Below are 21718 nucleotides of genomic sequence, written 5' to 3' on the forward strand. Positions count from 1 at the left end.
TTTGATATTTACATCGTCCCAATTTTCCGTTATTACTTTTTAATCGATACTTTTGTATCTTTTAAAATATAGAAGGAGAATATAAATATTTCAGAATATAAATTCGAAATTATTTCTTCTATGCGCAGTTTTTTATAGTGTATTTGTAGATATCATAATAAAGATGTTTCTAGATGACCTATCGTCCTTCGATGTATTTACATAGAAAGAGCGGAATCTTAATGGAGAAATATTTTCCCACATGATTAATACTAATAGAAATTTAACAGTTTTTTACGTAGATGGTTAAAAAAATTTGATATTTCTCATTTCTATATTTCATGTATAGAAGTTATTATGAACATGAATAAACAGAATAATGGCTTCGCCACGAAGATTAATACCTACGTTGAAACATCTGTCGCCTCGGTCATTGGAAAATGTATCGAATATTAGGTGAGGACAAATCTCTTTATTATTATATCAAGCCAAATAATTTAGCCAATCATTTAATAATTTAGTAGAGCATCAAGTCCAAAAACTCCTAACGTTCTGAAAACTGTGAAGAATGAAAATTTATTGTCGCCGTTTAATATCGATACTCCAAATAGAATCAGATTATTGAGGAATGGTCTACCGAAAAAACATCATCCTGTGTTAGGCACGGGTGCTTTCGGTACCGTCTACAAGGCGCTTTATAAAGGTATTTTAATCTCAATATAAACTTCATTGACTTCAATAAAACAAAAAGATGAGAAAATCGAAAAAAGCGCAATAAAAATTTTAATTATATGTCTTTTTTTGTCTCTTTCTCTTTTTTAGGGGATCAAGTAGCAGCCAAGATAATTCAACGCAAACTGAATGACAACGAAGTAATAAACTCGGAGAAACATGCAGCTGCTCTACGACACGCTAATATTGTGAAGATATTGAATATAGAACAAGGTAGCAGTTTATCCTTGATAACGATGGAATTGTGCGGTACGTCATTGCAAGACAGATTACAGGACTCGATTCTGTTGAGGGAGAAGCGGGTTTCCATTTGGCGGGACATCGCCTGCGCCCTTCAATTCTGTCACAATTTTGCGGTGATACACGCGGATGTAAAAGCGACTAATATCCTAATGACTGCAGATGATCGAGCTAAGCTCACCGACTTCGGTAGCTCTATATTGATCGGCGAACCACACATTTCGACGAGACCACGAGTATGCATATACAATTTTTATCACTAAAGTGGCTGACATGTTCCCTAATTCTTCTTGAGTCAATTTCTAAATTAATTGTATGATAAAATCAAAGCTAATTACGAGTGGATTACAAATATATAAGTTTTGTGAGTGTAGCTCACCTTTTACTATTTCAAAGAAAATTCTAAAGATTTCAAGTCTAACAGTTTAGAGTCTATTTTCTTTGGAACAATAAAGCTTCCATTCAAACATTCTAAGTATTTTCCAGCAAGTTACATAGTGCCTTGATAACAGTGTAACATTGTGTTTGAATACAGTGTTCTAGCAATGACATAATGTTATACTGTTTAACACAATAAAAACTTAAGTAGATACATGTAAATCTCTCACTATCAACACTGCAATATTTACTACAAATATATTTAGAATAAGTTTAACAAATTTGGATTATTAGAAATCACAATTCTTCTATATATATATAATTACAATGATAATGCATTTATACGTTTTAAAACATTTTTTTGTTTTATTTAAAAAAAATATATATATATATATATTCGGGGTTACAACAGCAATATTTGTAATATTGATAAAAATAAATATGGAGAATTGTAATACATTCTAGCAATATTCTCAGAAATTAAAGGAGCTTTCCAGCAAGACGGTGCAATACAGTGTTCACTAGTGTGAGAGAAATATATCAGTGTGTCTCACTCACACTGGTATATATCATGTTACACTATGTCTTGCTGGAAAGCTCCTTTAATTTCTGAGAATATTGCTAGAATGTAACATGAAATATTATAACATAATGAAATTTAGCATATCCTAGCTGTTAAACACCTTCTGAAATTTATATATTTGTAATCTACTTATCTTTAGCTTCACAAAATTAATAGAGAAATCGACTAAAGAAAAATTGGAGAACATCACCAATGGCAACTTAACCACACTCTTTATACTTGAAAAGAAAATTGTTTCAACTTTTTCTTTATAATTTTAAAGATATATATTTGCCCTATTACAGTAATCAATAATCATACAATATTTTATTATTTTAAAAAAGAGAAAAATTTGTGTACCTCTTCATCAGGGTACACCAGGTTACACGGCACCAGAAGTGCTCAAAGGAGATGTACCTACATTTGCCGCCGACGTTTACTCATTAGGAATCGTGGCTTGGCAAATGCTGTCTCGGAAAGTACCCTTCCACGGATTGCATAGTCATACTATCATATATATTTCTGTAAAAGGAACGCGTCCTAAAAGTGAAACTCTTGATGATGAATTTGGTGGAAGATACACAGAACTGTTCAAAGCAGCATGGTCACAGAATATCACAGACAGACCAACACTAAGTGAAATAATCAATAAACTCAATCTCTTATAATCAATTATTAATATTTATTTATCTGTGAAAACAAGCTTTTAAGTATACTTGGATTTTACTTGTGATACATAGCTAGATTACCATTCATGTCTTAATAAGATAAATTCTAAGAATGATACATGCTTAATATGAAGCATTGAAAATCAGTTTTATGTATCTGGCATCTCGCCACCAGGTACCAACTGGAAAAAAAATTAATAAAATAAATAAAAGTCATTGCCCATATTCTCTTTTGCCTGGTTTCTATTTTGAAAATCTTAAATCTCTTAAAACTGAATGGAATATTAGATAGCATCAATAAAAAATACCATAGTGATGTTGCTGCCATTGAGAAGAATTTGATCCAATTTTGTAACTCTACGGCCTTCGGGGGTTGCCTCACTTTCTGTCACATCTTCCAATAACATGTTGACAAAATCGTCGAAACCTTGCAAAGTTCCTACAATTTCTTTGTCATTTTTCATAATGATATGTATTCTAGAACCAATGCACTTGTCGACTAATTCTGCAAATAATGTTATGATTGAATGAATCGAGACTGATTAATTTATATAATATTAAATTTTTTAAAAAAGAAAAGAGATTTAAAGGAACAGCATTTATACATACAAATTGATTATTAATTGATTTACCTAAAGGCAATAACGTAGACGGATTTGTGCTCACCGAAGTAGCCATAGTGACTTATAACTTGTATGTGTATTATGTATATACCATATCCCATTGAACATTGAACTATATCCACAGAACATATAATTATATCGTAACCATAGAGATAGTAAAAATCAAAGAGGAAAGAAACTAAGGAGGGAATGTATCGGTAGTAGGAATACAATTCACTGGGGACGGAAGTACTCGGGCAGCCATCTTAAGCGTCGACTTTGGTGACATGCGCCTGTTTCTATGGCCGGTATTTATAGTCCGTTCTTATACAGTCGGACCTCTTATCCTATGACCCTCTTAGGTCTTGCGCACAATAGAAAAAATATTAAATATTAAATATTAAATATTAAATATTATATTATTTTAAAACGAGAAAATAAATGAACTAACGCACAATGCATTGAGAATTAGGAATAAAGAATTAAAATTACGGAATATAAATATTAAATATTAAACTCATACTATTATGGCGGCATATTCCAAATCTTACTAAATTCCTCAGAAATATGAAGCCAATCTCTTTCATTAGGTTGTTTTAAATAAATAGGTGACAATCTATCAATAATAACTAAGCATGTTTCAACAATTATAGCACGAACAGTTGATTCACTCACACGATGATGTAATGCAATGGAAAAAATTGATTCTCCACTAGCTAGAAATCTAATAATAAATAAAATAAATATATATTAGACAAACATGATTTTATTTTTACAAAGTATATGCATTAAGTTTACAAAAAAATAGAACATTCTTAAAAGAAAATTTAAAAATATTAATTTTAAACATCTTAAAAATGTATCTATTTTTTTTGTAAACTATTATTGTAGTAATACAAAATTTAAAAAAAAATAAATAAATATACCTTAGTGTAATTAATAAACACTGTTCTGGAGTTAAAGCTTTCTTTAAACTAGTTTTCTTTAGAAAGGGAGAAATTTTTTATATATTTCTAACGTCATTCTGGTATAACGGAAAAAGTGATCAGCATCATTTTTAAACTCTTCTATAAAAGGGATGAAATTATTTAGATTATCTCTTTGTAAATTAATAGGACGGACTCACCAGTGCCTATTTTTCCAAAGTTTATGTTTATTATTTTTTCTTTTTAATAGCATAATTCCCATTAATTTAAAAATAAAATAGGAAAATAAAAATATTGCTCTGGGATTAAAGACGACTTCCTGGTTAACAATGCCTAAATCCATATTTAAATTTATAAGCTATGAATTTTTTATTTTGTTATGGTTATGTCTGCATGACACAATTTTTATATTTTATATTTTATTCTTTTTTAATTGTGCGTTACATTTAAGGGTTGAGAGGACCCACGGTGGAGACCTCATGCGGAGACTTCGGAACTACAAATTCTTTTCGACGATATTTCGGCTATAAATTAAGAAAGAATTATATTTAACAATGATATTCTTATTTAGGAGGATTTCTCGCAGCCCGCTAAAGAGTGATTTTTTGGAAAAAAGGCTTAAAATAAAATTTCATAAAATTGACATGAATAAGGTATACTGATCGTGAATGAAGTATACAGACCAGGTGCATCGATTGTAATTATTATAAATTTTTTAAAAGCCAAAATGTAAAATCCGACTCTTTAGCGGGGTAATAAACTTTACAAGGAATGTAGCAAAAAAAGTTTTATAAAGAAATATAACTTCTTCGAGGCAAAATATTACCGAATGGAATATTGTATCTGTACCTAAAGTGCAAGTGCAGCTAATTGTAAGAAATTGAGTTGGCAGCACCGCTTGCTAAGGAGAGACAATGAAAGACAATAACATCGTCTTTGTCTCTCTTAAAATGCAATGATGTACGTATACAGACATACACTAATACATTGAATAAGAATTCATTTCTCAACGTTGGTGACAGTGACGCTGGAATTTTCTCGTCGGTCCTGTCGACCCTTAATCTCTATTCCTAATTCTTATTCTTAATATTTAATATTTTTCCTATTGTGCGCAGGGCCTTATGCTACGAAACCTCTTATCTTCAAAGAGTAAAAAGAAACAAGAGGGACTATATCGGTGGTGGAGGCTAGCCAAATCGCTAATGGAAGCCGCCATCTTGAGTGTCCACTTTTTTGACGCTTATTAGCATCGTCTGCTGCTGTTGTCAGAGAGACACATGCGTGTATTATTTTGCACAATTATTAATTCTAAAAAAAATAGTAAAATAAAATTATGGTGCATTGTCAGGCCTGTGGCATAACAACAACAGCGCGAAATTATGGAATAACATTTCATCAGTTAATAATTGTTATCAATATAATAACAAGAATTTAATGTTTTGAAGGTTATGTTTTATTTAGATATACTATTTAAAGGACAGTAAATAATGTGTTAAAATTTTAATATTAATATATATTATTTTATTTATTGCATATTAAAATTATATATTTCAATTTAATCTTATTGAGTTAATTTTATTAAAAATATTAAGTATATTCTATATTTATATTTAAAATTTTGTTCTTTCAGCATCTCCGAAAAGCCATTCAATTTTGGCGCCTATAAGCAGCCATTTTGAGTGTCCACTTTTATGCTAGTATATATAGGCATTTCCGTCCGTTTAGCTCGAGCCATATGCTCCCTCCTGTTTTTTTTTACTCTTTGCTTATCCTATGACAAAAAATCCTTTCATGCTAAGCTCTGTAAAGTTAGCCGAACTACTTTGATTTTTTTATAATTAAAATTAACTAATCTTTTGGAAATCGTTTGGAGATGATTGGAAGTCTAATTAAAACGTTTGGAGATTCATCGTTTTTCTTAATTAAATAATTAAAATTTCGAAGTAAAGTTAGCCGAACATTTTTATTTTTCGTTCAATCGAGTTAAACAAGAGTTTATTCGATGCAGAATCGTTAAGTGGTTACGAATAAATTCTTTACAACGTTTGGAGGTCCATAGTTTATCCGAAAAATAAAAAAAATTATGTGCGGTAAAATTCCAAATTCTTTTAAGGCTGATTCACACTTTGGCAGAAAAGCGGGTAAATGTGAAGATGAGCGGTCCTCCTCACCGATTTTATTAAAAATTTTTTTAGTAATAGATTTTGGCTCGAAACGAACGAATCTGGCAGAAAAAATCGTCGCTCTGCCACGTGAAGCGAGATATAAATTTTTTAAGATGATCACTTTTGAGACTATGAAACCTGTCATTCGGGCGACGTATAGTGACATGGACGTGCGCTGCGGTCACGCGCGCATGCGTTTTAGTAACTTATACAAAATTTTAAATAAATCCTTTTTAATTTTAATAAATCCTTTTTATGTTGCTATGCAAGTTGCAAACCTATGTAGAGTCGTATATGCATTATAAAGTACATGTTTAGGTGAGAGTGCATAGGGGGACGGGGCGAAGCCCCGTCCCCATAAAAACATATAGCAAAAATTGAGAGCGTAGAAACTACCAAGGCTGACAATACTGTGTGGAAGTTTCAATGCTATTTTCCTAAGCAAATGCTATTTGACTGAAGCGCTGCTAAGCAAATGGCTCAATGAATCGTGCATCAATGCATTCAGTATTTATTTTGTAAGATTATGAATAAAAAATTATAAATGTAGTGTAAGAGTTCGGACATAGGATGAATTAAGATTTTACATTGAAACTTCCACACAGTACTGTCAGCCTTGGTAGTTTCTACGCTCTCAAGTTTTGTTATACTTTTTTATGGGGACGGGGCTTCGCCCCGTCCCTCTATGCACTCCTATCTAAGCGTTCTTTTTAAGATGTACTTTATGTACATGCTAGAAAAGAACGCTTAGATGGAAGTTTATTATCTAGTAAACTTACCACCAACGCGAGTTTTGATTGGCTTTTGCTTGTCTGCTTTCTGCTTTTCTGCCAAAGTGTAAATCAGCCTTAAAAGAATTTAGAATCGTGATAATCTATTAATTAAGAACCAAACGTTTTATTGTAATTGGACTACCAATCACCACCAAACAATTTTCTATCATGTAAGACTAATTAGAACAAAATTGTTTAATGAATAATATATTAGTCCGGCTAATTTTACAGTCATTGTCATTTTACCGCACATAATTTTTTTCATTTTTCGGATAAACTATGGACCACTAAACGTTGTAAAGAATTTATTCGTGACCACTTAACGATTCTGCATTGAATAAGCTCTTGTTTAACTCGATTGGACGAAAAATAAAAATGTTCGGCTAATTTTACTTCGAAATTTTAATTATTTAATTAAAAAAAAACGATGACCGACCAAACGAAACCAAAACGAAAAATAAAAGAGTTCAAGTTAGGTGGAAAACGCAGCGCGCACTGTACGTGTCTCTTTCAGTACGCCCTTTGTACGTCCTTTGTACGTCCTTTGTAGAGCGCTCCGCCTATTGTCTCGTCGCGCGTCTAGTATCAAGTAACGAGTAGAAGGCTTCTTCGCGCCGCGCGCTTATCCTGGCACGAATTGACCAATTTTTATTAATTTATGGCCGGAATTCATAAACGATGCTTGACTGTCAAGACGAGCTTAAGCTAATGCTTAAGACAGCGTGTGATTCATAAAACTTTGCTAAAGACCGAACCCAAGCTGAATCGTGAGTTTATGCTTAATGAAGCAAATCCCGTTTCATAATTACATCTTCAGTACGACTTGAGATTGTTTGATGCACAATTACTACTCAAGCGACGTCTTGAGCAACTCTTAGTCAAGTCCAGTAAATTGTAGACTTGAGATAGTTAGTTTTGAAATAAAAAATAGTACTGTAATTATATAGATTATGTAGTATATGTATAATAGTGTTGTGATTATATAATACTTTGTGAGTTATATAAAATAACTTTTAAGATAAATATTTAGTTTCATACTATTAACTTTTATTATACGTTTTAGGTTAAGGCATTATGGAATTCAACATATTAGGCCAATTTGACATTAATTTGTTTGAAGCTTCTGATTCCTCTTCGGATGAAGAAAATGACAATATTGGCATAATACGTGAAAAACGATATGTGCGAGATGCAATTAATCCGTTTACAGTTTATCATGAACATGAATTCCACATAAGATATAGATTTTCGAAAGACTCTGTTATGTACGGATTACTACCTTTGGTTACAGATGGTTTAACAAGACCTGATATGCGAGGTCTTCCCATTGAACCAGTTATTCAATTACTCATTTGCCTAAGATTTTATGCTACCTGTAGTTTTCAAGTAAGTTTTCTATTACATCTCTTCTATATTACATCTTTTTAATTTTAAAAAAGAATATAAATAATTATATTGTTTTATATTTTAGAAAGTAAATGGAGATCTTATGAAATTACCACAACCAACAATAAGCAGAATAATATTTAGAGTAACCATTATATTATCATATTTGAATACTTATATCAAATTTGTGACAAATCCAGCACTTATGCAAGAAAACCGAAGACAATTTAAGGAATTAGGATTTGGATATGGAGGTATTGGACTTCCTTGTATTGATGGAGCAATAGATTGCACACATATAAGGTTATTGGGCAATAATTTTGAAGGATTACGATTACGACTACAATTTTTTTACGTGCAAAGACCTTAATTGTAATCAAGTTAATTATATTATTTAAAATGTTATATTAGAGATTGTATTTTCTTTTATCATTATTGCAAAACTTTAAAAATATTTTGATAGCATACGTGCGTGTGTGTGTGTTAGTAATAACTATAAAGATGTCAAGACAAATGAGTCTATTGCTGTTAACTTAAATAAATTCTGATAGAAAATGTAAACAAAATTTTATTTAGAAATAAAAAAATAAATGGTAAATAAATAATTTTATGTTGTTGCATTATTATACTTTCATTTATTATACATTTTTAAAAATAATATATAATATCATAATATATAATATATAATCAATAAATAATATATAATATTATTAATAATATTGCTAAGCATGGAATACTATAAAATAATTATTCGTTATTGATTAGTATTGTCTTAAATAAAAAAACTGTAAAAATAAAAAAAACTTACATCAAATAATTAAAGAAAACAATTGACTAATATTATCTAAAATAATACTGTAAAAATAAAAAAAACTTATATCAAATATTATCTAAAATAATACTGTAAAAATAAAAAAACTTATATCAAATAATTAAAAAGTAATTAGGTAATAACATAAAATAAATGTAATAAATATAACAGAAAATAATGTAATATAATAACAATTCTTATATTTCCTTAATAATACTTGTTCATATAAAACTTATTCCTGCTCATTATCACCTGGGACATAATGTTCTCCCCTAAAATTTATAAACATTTTCAGATATCACATTTTCTTTAATTGAAGGACAAGTCATTGCTTACATCTCTTTTTGAGCACGGAATTTTGCTAATTTGACTCTCTCTTGTAACTCTTTTTTTTCTAAGAAAAGCTTCTCAATCGTAATTTGATTTATATATTCTTCTCTTTCTTTTTTCAGCTTACACATCTCAATTTCATGGTTAATTTTTATATCTGCCAATTCCATTTCTTTTTCACATATTAATGTCATTCTTTTAGTTTTCTGCTTCTTTGAATTAGGAAACGATTTGGTATTTATACGTCTGTTCTTCTCGAAATTTAATCTTCTCTCTGTTTTCTTTTTCAACAATGTATATATCTAAAATATGATTTTCATAATATGTATACATATTAAAAATGAACAGTTTTTAATTTTGAATAAAATTTGATATTTTCTCACCAGATTCATTACTCGACCATCTTTCAGTAGATAATGTATCATCAATTTCCATTTCTATATCATTTATTTTTTCATTTACTACGTATAAAGAAAAAAAATATAAAATTATTTTATTCATATATTACTAAAAAGAATTTTATTAATTTAATTTATTTGATTTACTGTTGTCAGATGTCAGTTTATTACATGATGTTAATAATTTTTGTTGATTTTTCGAATGCTCTCCTTTAGCAATATCAATAATTTTTGTGAAAGAATTCTGCCGGACTGCTTTTAAAACTTCTTTTTGTCGATCTAAAATATTATCTCAATTATTTCTTTTGTCAAATATAATTTTTTTTTAGATTAAAAATTATATATATTATTTAAAAATAATTTAAGTACCTCCAGATTCCTGTGTAGATAAGTTAGAAGAAGAAATGGTTGGTGTTGTAGTCATTAAATCAGGAACAATGTCTAAACATTTGGATCAATTTCGTTAACAGCTTCTTGTGGTCCTCCTCCGGTGAGAAACCTTGATTGTCTCTCAGCTGTTAATATATTTTTATTTTGCTGTTTTATATTAGACCAATATTTCTTTAACTGTTGTACATCTCTCTGTAATATAACACATGCTTTTATATATATGTATATACTTATATATGTGTGTGTGTGCATGTGTATATCAAAAAGAATTTATAAAACTGATGTAGTGCATAAATAATAAAATATATTTAATACTTTAGTAGAAATTAAGGAAGAATTATTATACTCCTCCATAATGAGTGACCAAGCTTCTGATTTCTCTCTCAATGAGGAGAAACTTGTACCTTTTAATTCGATTACATGTTTGTACTTTTTTAGGATCTCAAGGAATACTTGCTTGTCTAAATCAAAATATACAACTCTCTTGGACATTGTTTTTCTAAAAAATAATTGTTAAAAAATAAAATTAATAAAAAATATAAATGCAAAGGATTTTCAATGAAATAAGTAAGGTTAAGTTTAAATAAATTTACAGTAAATATCGTATGATTTTAACTATCTCAATGTTATAATTTTTCAATTTTAATTAAACTTTCAATTTTGTTAGTAAATTTACCTTTTATTAGAATTAAAATAATTATATTTCTGATATCGAATGTAATGTACGTACATACACGTATTTTCATGTCTATCTATTATACTTATAGATCTTGAATGTCATTGGTCATATTTCTAGAGAATTCCGAATATTTCCGAAGTCGGCTTCCTAAGCAAGAACTTTATCAAGACAGTCTTAAGCTTAAATTAAATTCTTTAAGATTCATCTGTGCATATAGACCATTCTTAAGATAGTTTTGGAGCTTAAATGGATCTTGGTAAAGACTATCTCAAGACAGACTTCAAGCAACGTTTATGAATTCCGGCCTAAATCTCATTAATTATTGCAAATTGAGCAAAATGATATAAGACTTTTATTTTCAGTTTAACACGCTTTATCTACCCACGAGAGTTAATCTGGCAATTCGGGGACACCCTGTATATAAGATTATCTTAAGACATGTTTTTAGTCGACTTAAGACTACAAATTTTAAGATCTTATTTAAGACAAGCTTGAATATAAGAACGGACTATGAATACTGGCCTTTATATAAGCAAAATTTAGGGAATTAGCAGTTTAGTATTATATAGAAGTTTGTGCTTCTCTCTGTCACTGCCATAGATTTAAAATTAGTAGAATCTTTGAGTACAGTCGGACCTCTTATCCTCTTATGCTACGAAACCTCTTATCCTACGACAAAAAATCCTCTCATGCTACGACCGTGAAAGGGAAATTATACCTCCGCTCTCAAATTTTTGTCGTAGGATCAGAGGTTTAAGGGGAAGATTCCGGACCGAAAATGTCGTAGGATAAGAGGTCCGACTGTATACATATAGATATGGAGGCGGAATTGTTTTGTTTTTTATACACAGACATCTATATATATAGATGTCTATGGTCGAACTGGACCTAAAGGCCGTCGCACATATTTTTACATAACGCATAATGCACATACATAAGGAAACTGATTGGTCTATAAACACATGCATAAGGAATTCAATCAATCGAATTCCTTATGTATATGCATTAGCCCGGGTCTATAATAGCTGTAGTAAGACTTAAGCCGTAAGAAATTAACCAATTATATTCATTATTCTTCTCTAAACTCAATTGTGATTGGTTAATTTCTTACGGCTTAAGGTTTACTACAGTTATTGTAGACTCGGTCTTAATGGGTCATCTACAATGGCCGTAGAACGTAAGGTCGCAAGCAAATTGACCAATGACAGTCAAACATTTTCGAAAATACTTGACTGTCATTGGTCAATTTACTTGCGACCTTACGTTCTACGGCCATTGTAGACGAGACTTATGCGTTATGTAAAAGTGTGTGCGGCGGCCTTTAGACCGGGTCTACAATAGATGTAGTAAGCCTTAAGCCGTAAAAAATTAACCAATCACAATTGAGTTTAGAGAAGAATAATGAATATGATTGATTAATTTCTTACGGCTTAAGTCTTACTATAGCTATTGTAGACCCGAGCTTAAGTCTATCGTCACGGCTTTAGGGCATGTAGTTTCTGGCTTTAAAATGAATTTAGTTAGCGCCACTGTACTGGGGAGAAAAAGCGTTTCAAGAAAAATGGTGGCATGACTGCTCTCAGGTTTCTCTCCGGTTCGCGCTATGGCGCTATTTGATATGAAAGATTGACTAGTAATATACAAAAACACGTGTCCGTTGGTGAATCCGAGCATCGGTAGCCGTATTTATTATAGGTTAATTGTTGCAGCGTTGACGGGTTGTTCAAGTAGAGAATAGTAGTAACAGTGGCTTGTGGTGGAAGACGTCGCGTCAAGAGACATTAACGCACTTGTGTTTGCACGCGCGCGTACGAAAGGAAACGTAAGGAAGCCGCGGGCGGCCATTTTAGTGCGAGTATGACGTAGAGAGGCTGGGTGTAACTTTACCGTTCTTATCATTGTGCGCGTGCAAGAGAAAAAGCTAATCGACTTTCACTCGAAAAGAGTGACAATGGCGAGCAATTGAATCTACACGTTAGGCGTTTTAACGCGAGTGAAGTAAATCAGCTGTCCAGCTTGTCATTCTGGTGGTTTTTCTTCTCTCTCTTTATATATATATACACATACATACATACACACACAACATACACACATACATACACATGCATACATATCCCTCCGCGCATATATAATCTTATAACGACGCGCGCTTCTGTTAACCAGCTCTTGTGGGACAGTTTCGGCGTGGCTTAGAGGGGAAAGTGCGGGTACAAACGAGTCGAAGCAAACGAACGAACGAATTCTTTTGATTCGAGAGAGATTCTACTATTAGTCCAGTGAAAGTGCGTTCAGCACATTCAGAGTATGAGTGAGGAAAGTAATCCGCGTACTTTGTACGTGGGCAACCTGGACGCTTCGGTGTCCGAGGACCTTCTGTGCGCCCTCTTCTCACAGATCGGCGCAGTGAAGGGATGCAAGATCATTCGGGAGCCCGGCAACGACCCGTATGCCTTCGTTGAATTCACGAATCACCAGAGCGCGGCTACAGCGTTGGCCGCCATGAATAAACGCTCGTTCCTTGACAAGGAGATGAAGGTTAACTGGGCGACTAGTCCAGGCAATCAGCCCAAGCTCGATACCAGCAATCACCATCACATATTCGTCGGCGATCTTTCGCCGGAGATCGAGACACAGACTTTGAAAGAGGCGTTTGCCCCTTTTGGCGAAATCAGCAATTGCAGGATCGTGCGAGATCCACAGACCCTCAAGAGTAAAGGCTACGCCTTTGTGTCGTTTGTCAAGAAGTCCGAAGCCGAGGCGGCGATTAACGCAATGAACGGCCAGTGGTTGGGCTCGCGCAGCATCAGGACCAATTGGTCCACCAGGAAACCACCGCCGCCGAGATCTGAGCGGCCACGACATTCGAACAATAGTAAACCCAACTATGAAGAGGTACATAGAGCCAACTGGACTGATTGGTCTCCTGGGTGGTTGTGGTTAGAGTAGCTTTAACTAATTCTTTATATAGTACCTTTATATTTGCGACTAGGATCTATATGATTACTTGCACATAGTGATCTATTTACAATTTCTTTACTTATATAGAGTATTTTAACAAATAAATTTGCCACTACATTCCATGAGTGGAAATGTGAAAAAAATGTTACATAAATATAGGTCTGGAAATGCTTTGTTAAAATGTCACAACCAAGATATCAAACATGAATAGTAGATTCACTGTTCATTACATTATGATGTAAGAGTAAATGATTGTCAAAGAGGGACCAATTGTTTGGCCCCTGAGATTATCAGGTCTTGCACTGCTAGATTTTTATTTGTAGAAAAATATATATGTTATAATATGATATGTTACTGTACAAGAATTGATTCATGAAAGGAACCGATAAACAAAATCAATGACATGTTTGTTGAATTAAAGGAAGATAAAGATGACATTCATAAGATGTTACATTTTTTTCTATTTTATCTCCCAATCTCATATCATATCAATTTTGTATCAGAAATAGGAGATTGCATTTTGAAATCAAACAAACTTCTTTTTTTTTCAATGTAATGTGATAATAGAATGTTTTTAGACCTATGTTTATATAAAATTTTTTTCTTATTGCTACTTATTGAATCTACTGATAATGTTTGATTGTTTAAGTTTGAAACACTGTAGAAATAGCTCACACATATAAAGACATTTAAAAATCTATTGTATTTTAACTTAATAATTTTTCTATAAATAAGAAAAGAATTATCATGGACTCTGAACAAATAGTTATTTTTAATGCTAAAATCAAAGATCATAGATTCAGTTTGAGACAGCAGAAATGAAGAAAATTTAAATTTGTTTGATCTTAATTTTTATGTTAAACTCTACATGAGATGGTCTAAAGATCAATTATTGTTTTCTCGACAGGTATATAATCAAAGTAGTCCTACCAATTGCACTGTATATTGTGGAGGTTTCACAAATGGCATCACGGACGAGTTGATAAAGAAAACATTTTCTCCTTTTGGCACCATCCAAGATATAAGAGTGTTCAAAGACAAGGGATATGCTTTTATTAAGTTTACAACTAAAGAAGCTGCAACGCATGCCATTGAATCGACGCATAATACAGAAATCAATGGTAGCATTGTTAAATGCTTTTGGGGAAAGGAAAATGGTGATCCAAATAGCGTCGGTCCTAACGCCAATCATCAAGCTCAACAGGTTATTGTTTACATACCTATGATTACAAGTTGTTCATGGTCCGGTCCTTATATATACCATATACATTTATATGTATTTATTTCAGATTTATTAGCAAGCATATTGAGAGCATTCGCACCCCTCTTAGGCCTATGTAAATTACTTTATTTATCTTTTGTATCCCATATTAGCTAAAAAAATTTATATATATGTTTTACATCTTTTACACAACCGAGTTATATAAAAAAATAGACATGAACAATTTTTTTACAACAGGTGACGACAGGAGTAGGGCAATATGCGTACGGTTATGGCCAACAGATGGGTTATTGGTATCCACAAGGCTATCCGCAAATGCAGGGACAATTTCTGCAACCTGCTCAATATTATGGTCAATATTATGGGCAACAGGCACAATATATGAACAGTGTGAGGATGCCTGCACCGAACGCGGGTGCCTGGCAGCCGACGCAAGCCACCGCCACATCTCCGACAGCGAGTGCGCCCTTGCCACCAGGCCAGCAGCCCACTATGGTAACATACACCATGCCGCACCAATACCCTACACAATGAAATTGATCATTGACCAGCTAATTGTTACGTACAATATAGTTGCCTCGGGGCTGCTGCGAAAATCGTTCTGTCATATACCTAGAGCAACATTTATACTTAAGTTTTCGACGATGCGCGCGCGCGCGCGTGTGTGTGTATGTGTGTGTGTGTGTGTGTGTGTGTGTGTGTGTGTGTGTGTAGCGCACATACAATAAATATCGAATCTGTAACTAAATATGTGGATTTTCCAGCAAGCGACACAATGTAACACTGTGTCCATTAGTATGAGAATGAATGTTCTCCCTCACACTAATGGATACTGTGTCGTCTGTGTTGCTTGCTGGAAAATGTCAAATGCTTTCGCTCTAAACTCAACTTCACAACGTAAAACAAGAAAAAAAGATAAAAAAAACAAGCTATGCGGGAATTTTTTTTTACATATAAAAAAGAATTTGTTCTGAAAGAGCATAACGTTATTTTTTTGACGTTTCCTCCTGTTGTAGAATCGTAGAAACGTGTGTAGTGTTTAATTACATCGAGATGTAACGTAAAGAATTTAAGTTTTATGCTTTTTGCATGGTAATGTATGTTGACCAGGTATATCTCCGAACTAATCTTCGTTGTGGCCCCCCTGAAACTCAACCGAGCCCCGCACCCGTTGATCGCGCTGCGCAAGCGCCTGACGTGTGTAATTTTACGTTGTTAAATAAACTATTTTCATTTTTGTTTCATTGCGAGAGATAATTCCCTTTCGGGAAAGACTTTCCTTTATTATAATTTTGGATCACTGACGAATGAGACACATGCGCGACAAATCGATTCATTTTAAGATAATAAAAAGCGCATGATGTTACCGAATAGTTAATAAGATAGAAAAGCGTGGTTAGCTAAACACGGTGCCTGTGATGTATAGCTAGACTTGTGGATGCGTATACGCCAAAGGCGTGCGGGGCTCTTTGAAACAAATAAAAACTCTGTGTGCGCCGAGAGTCGATTAACGAGTTACAACTTTTCTCGTTATGTGATATTTATCGTCGGTGGTTGATGTGTAAAAAAAAAACACTTTACTATAAGAGAGAGACGAAAAGATGATTTTGCTATAACATTAGTGAATCGAGATTTTTCCTTGTGTGAATGTGAATTTGGGCACACTAATCGTTACGACGATGTGCATTAACTTGGCGTGTTGACCAACGCTCTCTTTATATATGCTATATTGCTTGCCTGTTTCCGGATATTTATGTTCTGTTCATCCGTGGAATGTTCGTGATTTATTTACGTTATGCTTATTATATATCTTTACAAGAATCCTTGCCGTAATTAAAAAAAAAAAAAAAAAAAAAAATGAATATATAGACCGTTCATAAGTATATATAACAGCAAATACAAAGAGATTGGTCAGATATCGCCGTCAATATATTCTATCGTAGACTGTAAGTAAAATTTAGTGACTCCTTATCGTTTATATAAACGACCTAGCTGATCGAAAAAAAAAAATTAAAATAAATGTAATTTAAGTCTAACGATAATAGGAACGTTAAATACACGCATACTTCCATCGGAATATATTTCAGCGACGAGTTTCTCTGAATTAAGATACAAAAGCATTGAAAATTAAAAACGTGTGTATATGTGCGCGCGTGTGTGTACACTAATGAACATACACGGGCGTGTGCGTGTGTATTTCATAACACTTTGAGTATACAGAGGTCGATAATTAATTTTTACGGTAAAACAATATTCATTCTTTCAATTGACAATCAGCCGTAATATATCTACACACGTTTCTTCGAATTATCATAGTCCGTACGGCACGATTTGTGAGTCCTTCGTGTCTTCCAAATTTACATATAACGAAAATTTGTAGTACAATTGCGAAAACGATACAGTTGGTTTTATTTTCTTCAGTATCTTTATTAAAATCCCTGTATCCTTACTGCAGTTATACTGAATTGTGACGCCAGAAGCGAGAAATCGAGTTAAATTTTTCTTCATAAAATGAATTTTTCTTTTGTATGCCACCATTCTCTCGTATATTGGATGGATTAGTAAAATCTATTAATTGAAAGTTGCCTTGTTGTTATTTTATATTAATAAATGCACAGATATATAACTTATCTTACATTTCTAGCGGAAATAAAAAAGTTTGGTATATAATTTTATCACTCTGTATTATTAAATGTAATAATGATAATATATAAAAAAAGTTTACTTATTTTACAAGAGAAAATTTTACATCACGATTTCTGACATTATAATTCAATACGACATTAATAAGAGATCAGGAGAGCCTTAATCGCGTAGGCCTCATATGAGGATTGCGTGATTGGACTGATTTTCCGATTTTGTATCGATTTAAGAAAAATGAATTTTACGTATGGTATGCATTGAGAGATCTAATACTATGAAAATGGCTATCTCGCGTTGATATATCTTACCTCTAAAATGGACATCACGCGTATTTATTATTACCCGTTCAGTTTCGTGTTTGCTCAAGAATTGTTCTTAAAAACGTGAAATTCTTTCAAACATTTTCTGGGTAATTATAATCTAAAATTATCTGATTATAATTATATATTATTGATTAATTATTATAATTAATTATTATCATTTGGCTATTAACGTTCTTTTATTATGTAGATACGCGAGTCGTTTATTGATTGCACATAATTGTTTCTGATAAAACAATTTTTTTATCGGACCTCGATTGTGTGTATGTGCGTGTGCATGTGTTGTGTCCATTGCATTATTCAATACATCTTTATTAGAGAGTCTAATTTTTTGAGGAATGAAATATGTAGATATTCCATTTATTAAAGGGATAAATTGACGAAGCGCTATTTCATTTTGTATCGCAAAATTTTCTGTAAAAGATACAGACAAATTTAATTCCAACAATGTTTGACAAGAAATAAATATTAGCAATTCAGTTCACCACCGACGGTAAAACGCCATTGAAACTTTCAAAATCAATTTGTATAAAGTCAGTATGTAAGAACGAGATTGAGATAAAAAAAGGAGAAGAGCGAATAAAAGCTGAGCGTCATAGTAACGATTTGATTGCGATAAGTGATATCGAAAGGCCGAAGTCAACTTGAAAAGAAAAGAAAAAAAAAACAGATTTGTTTGTGGCGTAAAACCAGCAGAGAGAACGAAAAAAAAACAAAAGATGTTATATAAAAGTAATTTAGGTATGGCAGGGCATAAAGCTCTCAAAGATGCTTAGAATAATATTATAATAAAAACAAATTATCCTTTGAATGAAAAAAGGAATAAATATTTAAAATACACAATATTTTACATTATTTTCGTGATCCCCTCTATTTCCAATTTTCTTGCCATTTTTTGATCTTTTTTCTATAACAGTTACAGCAAGTGAGGTTTATATTTTATGATTTAATTAATGATCTCTCTTAATTAAATCATAAACCTTTCTCCCAACTATATGTACGCATAATATCAATATTATTTATGACTCACAAGATTAATCCCATTATCAAATTAAATATTATATATTGTATATGGTATATAATGTAAAACATTTTGTTATATTATTATGTATAATATATATAATATATAATATGTATAGTATATATGTATAATATATAGTGAGTATGTACTATATAATATAAAATACTATACACAATATATTTTTCTCATTTTTTATAATAATCATTCACATCACTAGAGAAACATTCTCTAGATGTAACTTACAAACAATACGTATAACGCACGGTGATCAATGCAAAAGTACTACACACTTTTACACACTTTTACCTTTTATTAGTCAGATTTTATGATATTTATGATATAATGTATTAATAAACATTGTGTAATATATTGATAAAAGAACAAAAATTGAAAGATGAAAATAAAATAATACTACTTCTATAATTAAATATGTTTTTGTATCAGAAAGACATCTCTTAATATCTCTTTTAATGCAGATCAAAAAATAAAAAATTGTGAATAAACTTTTTTTTTAAAGACTTTAGTTTTGCACTAGAAGTGTAACAGGAAAAATTAATATTTGTACTATATATACACATATTTATTATACTCTATAAACGCATTCCTGTTAAAAGCATACAAATTGATAATATTGCCGTTTTATAATTCTGTACATGCGCTATATCTACTAAATAAATATATTATTCTGTCAAACATGTATAACACTAATTGTGGTATATTTAGAAGAATATGCTATCGCGTTCGTGCTTTCACACATAAATATTAATAAATTTTAAGGTAAATAAGATTATTGACAAAAATATCTTATAAGACAATTAGGACTTATCTTCTCCGATTTTAACCAATTTGAGAGAGATTTTTGTACTGCCTTTCCACTAATTACAGGTAAAGTTTTACGACACAACTCTCAATCATTTGCGAGAAAAAAAATTTTTTTTTTCCTTAAGCTGTACTTTTATATTTTAATGTGATGTACAACATATCTTTTTAATTATTTTTTAATATATTTATTCATTTACGTACATTCAACAAATTATATGCGAAAGATAAAGAAATGAAAAAAATGCTAATAAGAATAATTATTATATCATTTTTTATTTTATAGTTTTATTTTTATACCTTGAGTTGGTTTTGTAAAATGTTCACATTGTAAAGAAATATTGTGTTTCTAATGTTTTTATGATAAATATCCGAGATTATGTAAATCTTCCGAAGATTTTGAAAAGTCTGAAGATAAAAAATATGCACAATCACAGCTAGTAAAATACAAGTACAGTTTATGAAAAAAAAGAAAATACGAACTATTTTTCCTTATTAGTATTTATACTAATTTATTATACTAATTTATCATAATGAGCAAAAAAAGATATACTAACAATGTTCACGTAAAAATTCAGGGGGGGGGGTATCATATGTATTACCAAGAAATATTTGCTAAGGATTTGTATTGACAATATAACATATGTTAACAATTGATAATGTCAATACAAGTTGATATTATATTGACAATTCACAAAACATAGCTTACTGAAAATGTTCTAATATATATTACTGTGCACATACGTACGCGCGCACGCACGCACGCACCTATATTCATAAGTTGTCACATACTTTTTGTTTATTTAAAGTTCATAAACAAATGTATTAAATCATAACGAGAACCGATTATTTCTATTATGAACAAAAATAAACAATTTAGTGTAAAAGAGCGTGTATAATAATATTAATTAACATCATGGATTTTTAAAAATTGTCAATACAATACGCTGAATAAAATGGTTGATGATAATCAACAACTATAGATGATAATATTTAAAATAAGAAATCTCTTGCGTGCAAAAAATATGCGCAAGTAGTTCTTTTTAATTTGCAATTAACATGTTTAAGATAAATAGCATCAAATATTCATCGTTAATATAAAAAAACATTACATTTGACTGATTATCTTCATTTATTATTAACATATTATAAAAGTAGCAAAAAGTAACTTAATGATGGCTCAGGATATTCCATAATGGAAGAATCTTTAAATAATTCATCTTCATATACGAAATATTTGTTGTACAAAATTATAACAAATAAATTCCCATCTAACACAACTAATGCAAAATTCACACTTTGCAATATACATATGTATATTATAAAACAGCATATATAACTCGACATATACATAGGCAGTGCAAAGATTATTATTTAATGAAACTAATATCACAAATGTAACTCGAAAAAATATTCGAGAGTCAACATCTTGATGATGATGCGAAGCTCAGAAGTTTATTAAATAGTTGCGTAAAAAAACAAATCAAATTCTTATTAGACGATATTATATGCCTATCATCATCATCATCTTTGGAAAAGTTATCAAGTCACGAGTAGGTTTTGGAATGATCTTCACCCTTCCTTCTCCTGAATATATGTGTATATCGCATTCTTGTGTACTCGGAATGCATTTTAAAATGTCGCTCATAAATAATAGAAGCTGTACATACAAGATATTAAGTACATTGTTATAATAACATTATAGCTTTCGAATGC

At 31.4% G+C, this 21718-nt stretch overlaps 3 protein-coding genes and 2 long non-coding RNA genes across 15 annotated transcripts; 3 read left to right on the top strand and 2 right to left on the bottom strand.

Moving 5' to 3' along the window:
- Positions 1-225: 225 nt before the first annotated feature.
- On the top strand, positions 226-2559 carry Mos (proto-oncogene serine/threonine-protein kinase mos). 2 transcript variants are annotated; one of them, XM_072888097.1, is made up of 4 exons: positions 226-435; positions 504-682; positions 802-1187; positions 2263-2559. In XM_072888097.1, the coding sequence occupies exons 1-4, from the start codon at positions 359-361 to the stop codon at positions 2557-2559; spliced, it is 939 nt and encodes a 312-aa protein (XP_072744198.1). In that variant the 5' UTR covers positions 226-358. The 2 variants fall into 2 exon arrangements, with proteins under 2 accessions (XP_072744198.1, XP_072744197.1); XM_072888096.1 differs by having other exon boundaries at positions 228-435; positions 501-682.
- Positions 2554-3391, bottom strand: LOC140663705 (U6 snRNA-associated Sm-like protein LSm5). 2 transcript variants are annotated; one of them, XM_072888100.1, is made up of 3 exons: positions 3226-3391; positions 2868-3064; positions 2554-2741 (listed from the first exon to the last, which is right to left on the bottom strand). In XM_072888100.1, exons 1-3 carry the CDS (start codon positions 3281-3283, stop codon positions 2709-2711), a joined length of 288 nt encoding a protein of 95 aa, XP_072744201.1. In that variant the 5' UTR covers positions 3284-3391; the 3' UTR covers positions 2554-2708. The 2 variants fall into 2 exon arrangements, with proteins under 2 accessions (XP_072744201.1, XP_072744202.1); XM_072888101.1 differs by having other exon boundaries at positions 3192-3387.
- A 4201-nt stretch (positions 3392-7592) lies between these two features.
- Positions 7593-9012, top strand: LOC140663706 (uncharacterized). 4 transcript variants are annotated; one of them, XR_012046310.1, is made up of 3 exons: positions 7593-7792; positions 8089-8411; positions 8497-9012. It is a non-coding gene; the product is annotated as an uncharacterized lncRNA (long non-coding RNA). The 4 variants fall into 4 exon arrangements; XR_012046309.1 differs by lacking the exon at positions 7593-7792 and adding an exon at positions 7799-7933; XR_012046311.1 differs by lacking the exon at positions 7593-7792 and adding an exon at positions 7808-7960.
- A 156-nt stretch (positions 9013-9168) lies between these two features.
- Positions 9169-11277, bottom strand: LOC140663707 (uncharacterized). 5 transcript variants are annotated; one of them, XR_012046313.1, is made up of 7 exons: positions 11017-11277; positions 10656-10839; positions 10320-10532; positions 10098-10229; positions 9936-10013; positions 9559-9854; positions 9171-9494 (listed from the first exon to the last, which is right to left on the bottom strand). It is a non-coding gene; the product is annotated as an uncharacterized lncRNA (long non-coding RNA). The 5 variants fall into 5 exon arrangements; XR_012046314.1 differs by having other exon boundaries at positions 9169-9854; positions 10122-10229; positions 11017-11268; XR_012046312.1 differs by having other exon boundaries at positions 9169-9854; positions 11017-11268.
- A 1319-nt stretch (positions 11278-12596) lies between these two features.
- Rox8 (TIA1 cytotoxic granule associated RNA binding protein Rox8) lies at positions 12597-17780 on the top strand. Of its 2 annotated transcripts, XM_072889368.1 has the most exons (4): positions 12597-13046; positions 13183-13911; positions 14885-15181; positions 15437-17780. In XM_072889368.1, the coding sequence occupies exons 2-4, from the start codon at positions 13324-13326 to the stop codon at positions 15731-15733; spliced, it is 1182 nt and encodes a 393-aa protein (XP_072745469.1). In that variant the 5' UTR covers positions 12597-13046; positions 13183-13323; the 3' UTR covers positions 15734-17780. The 2 variants fall into 2 exon arrangements, with proteins under 2 accessions (XP_072745469.1, XP_072745468.1); XM_072889367.1 differs by having other exon boundaries at positions 12597-13911.
- The last annotated feature ends 3938 nt before the right edge of the window (positions 17781-21718 follow it).

Source organism: Anoplolepis gracilipes, chromosome 3 (assembly GCF_047496725.1).
Source record: "Anoplolepis gracilipes chromosome 3, ASM4749672v1, whole genome shotgun sequence".
In the NCBI taxonomy this organism is placed as follows: domain Eukaryota; kingdom Metazoa; phylum Arthropoda; class Insecta; order Hymenoptera; family Formicidae; genus Anoplolepis; species Anoplolepis gracilipes.

Coding starts and splice junctions, on each gene's coding strand:
- LOC140663705 (XM_072888100.1), bottom strand. CDS start 3,283: ATGGGATATGGTATATACATAATACACATACAAGTTATAAGTCACTAT. Junction 3,065..3,225: donor AAGTCACTATGGCTACTTCG/GTGAGCACAAAT, acceptor CATTATTTGCAG/AATTAGTCGACAAGTGCATT. Junction 2,742..2,867: donor ATGGCAGCAACATCACTATG/GTATTTTTTATT, acceptor TTTTTTTTCCAG/TTGGTACCTGGTGGCGAGAT.
- Rox8 (XM_072889367.1), top strand. CDS start 13,324: ATGAGTGAGGAAAGTAATCCGCGTACTTTGTACGTGGGCAACCTGGAC. Junction 13,912..14,884: donor GTAAACCCAACTATGAAGAG/GTACATAGAGCC, acceptor TTTTCTCGACAG/GTATATAATCAAAGTAGTCC. Junction 15,182..15,436: donor CCAATCATCAAGCTCAACAG/GTTATTGTTTAC, acceptor TTTTTACAACAG/GTGACGACAGGAGTAGGGCA.
- Mos (XM_072888096.1), top strand. CDS start 359: ATGGCTTCGCCACGAAGATTAATACCTACGTTGAAACATCTGTCGCCT. Junction 436..500: donor GAAAATGTATCGAATATTAG/GTGAGGACAAAT, acceptor TTAATAATTTAG/TAGAGCATCAAGTCCAAAAA. Junction 683..801: donor CTACAAGGCGCTTTATAAAG/GTATTTTAATCT, acceptor TCTCTTTTTTAG/GGGATCAAGTAGCAGCCAAG.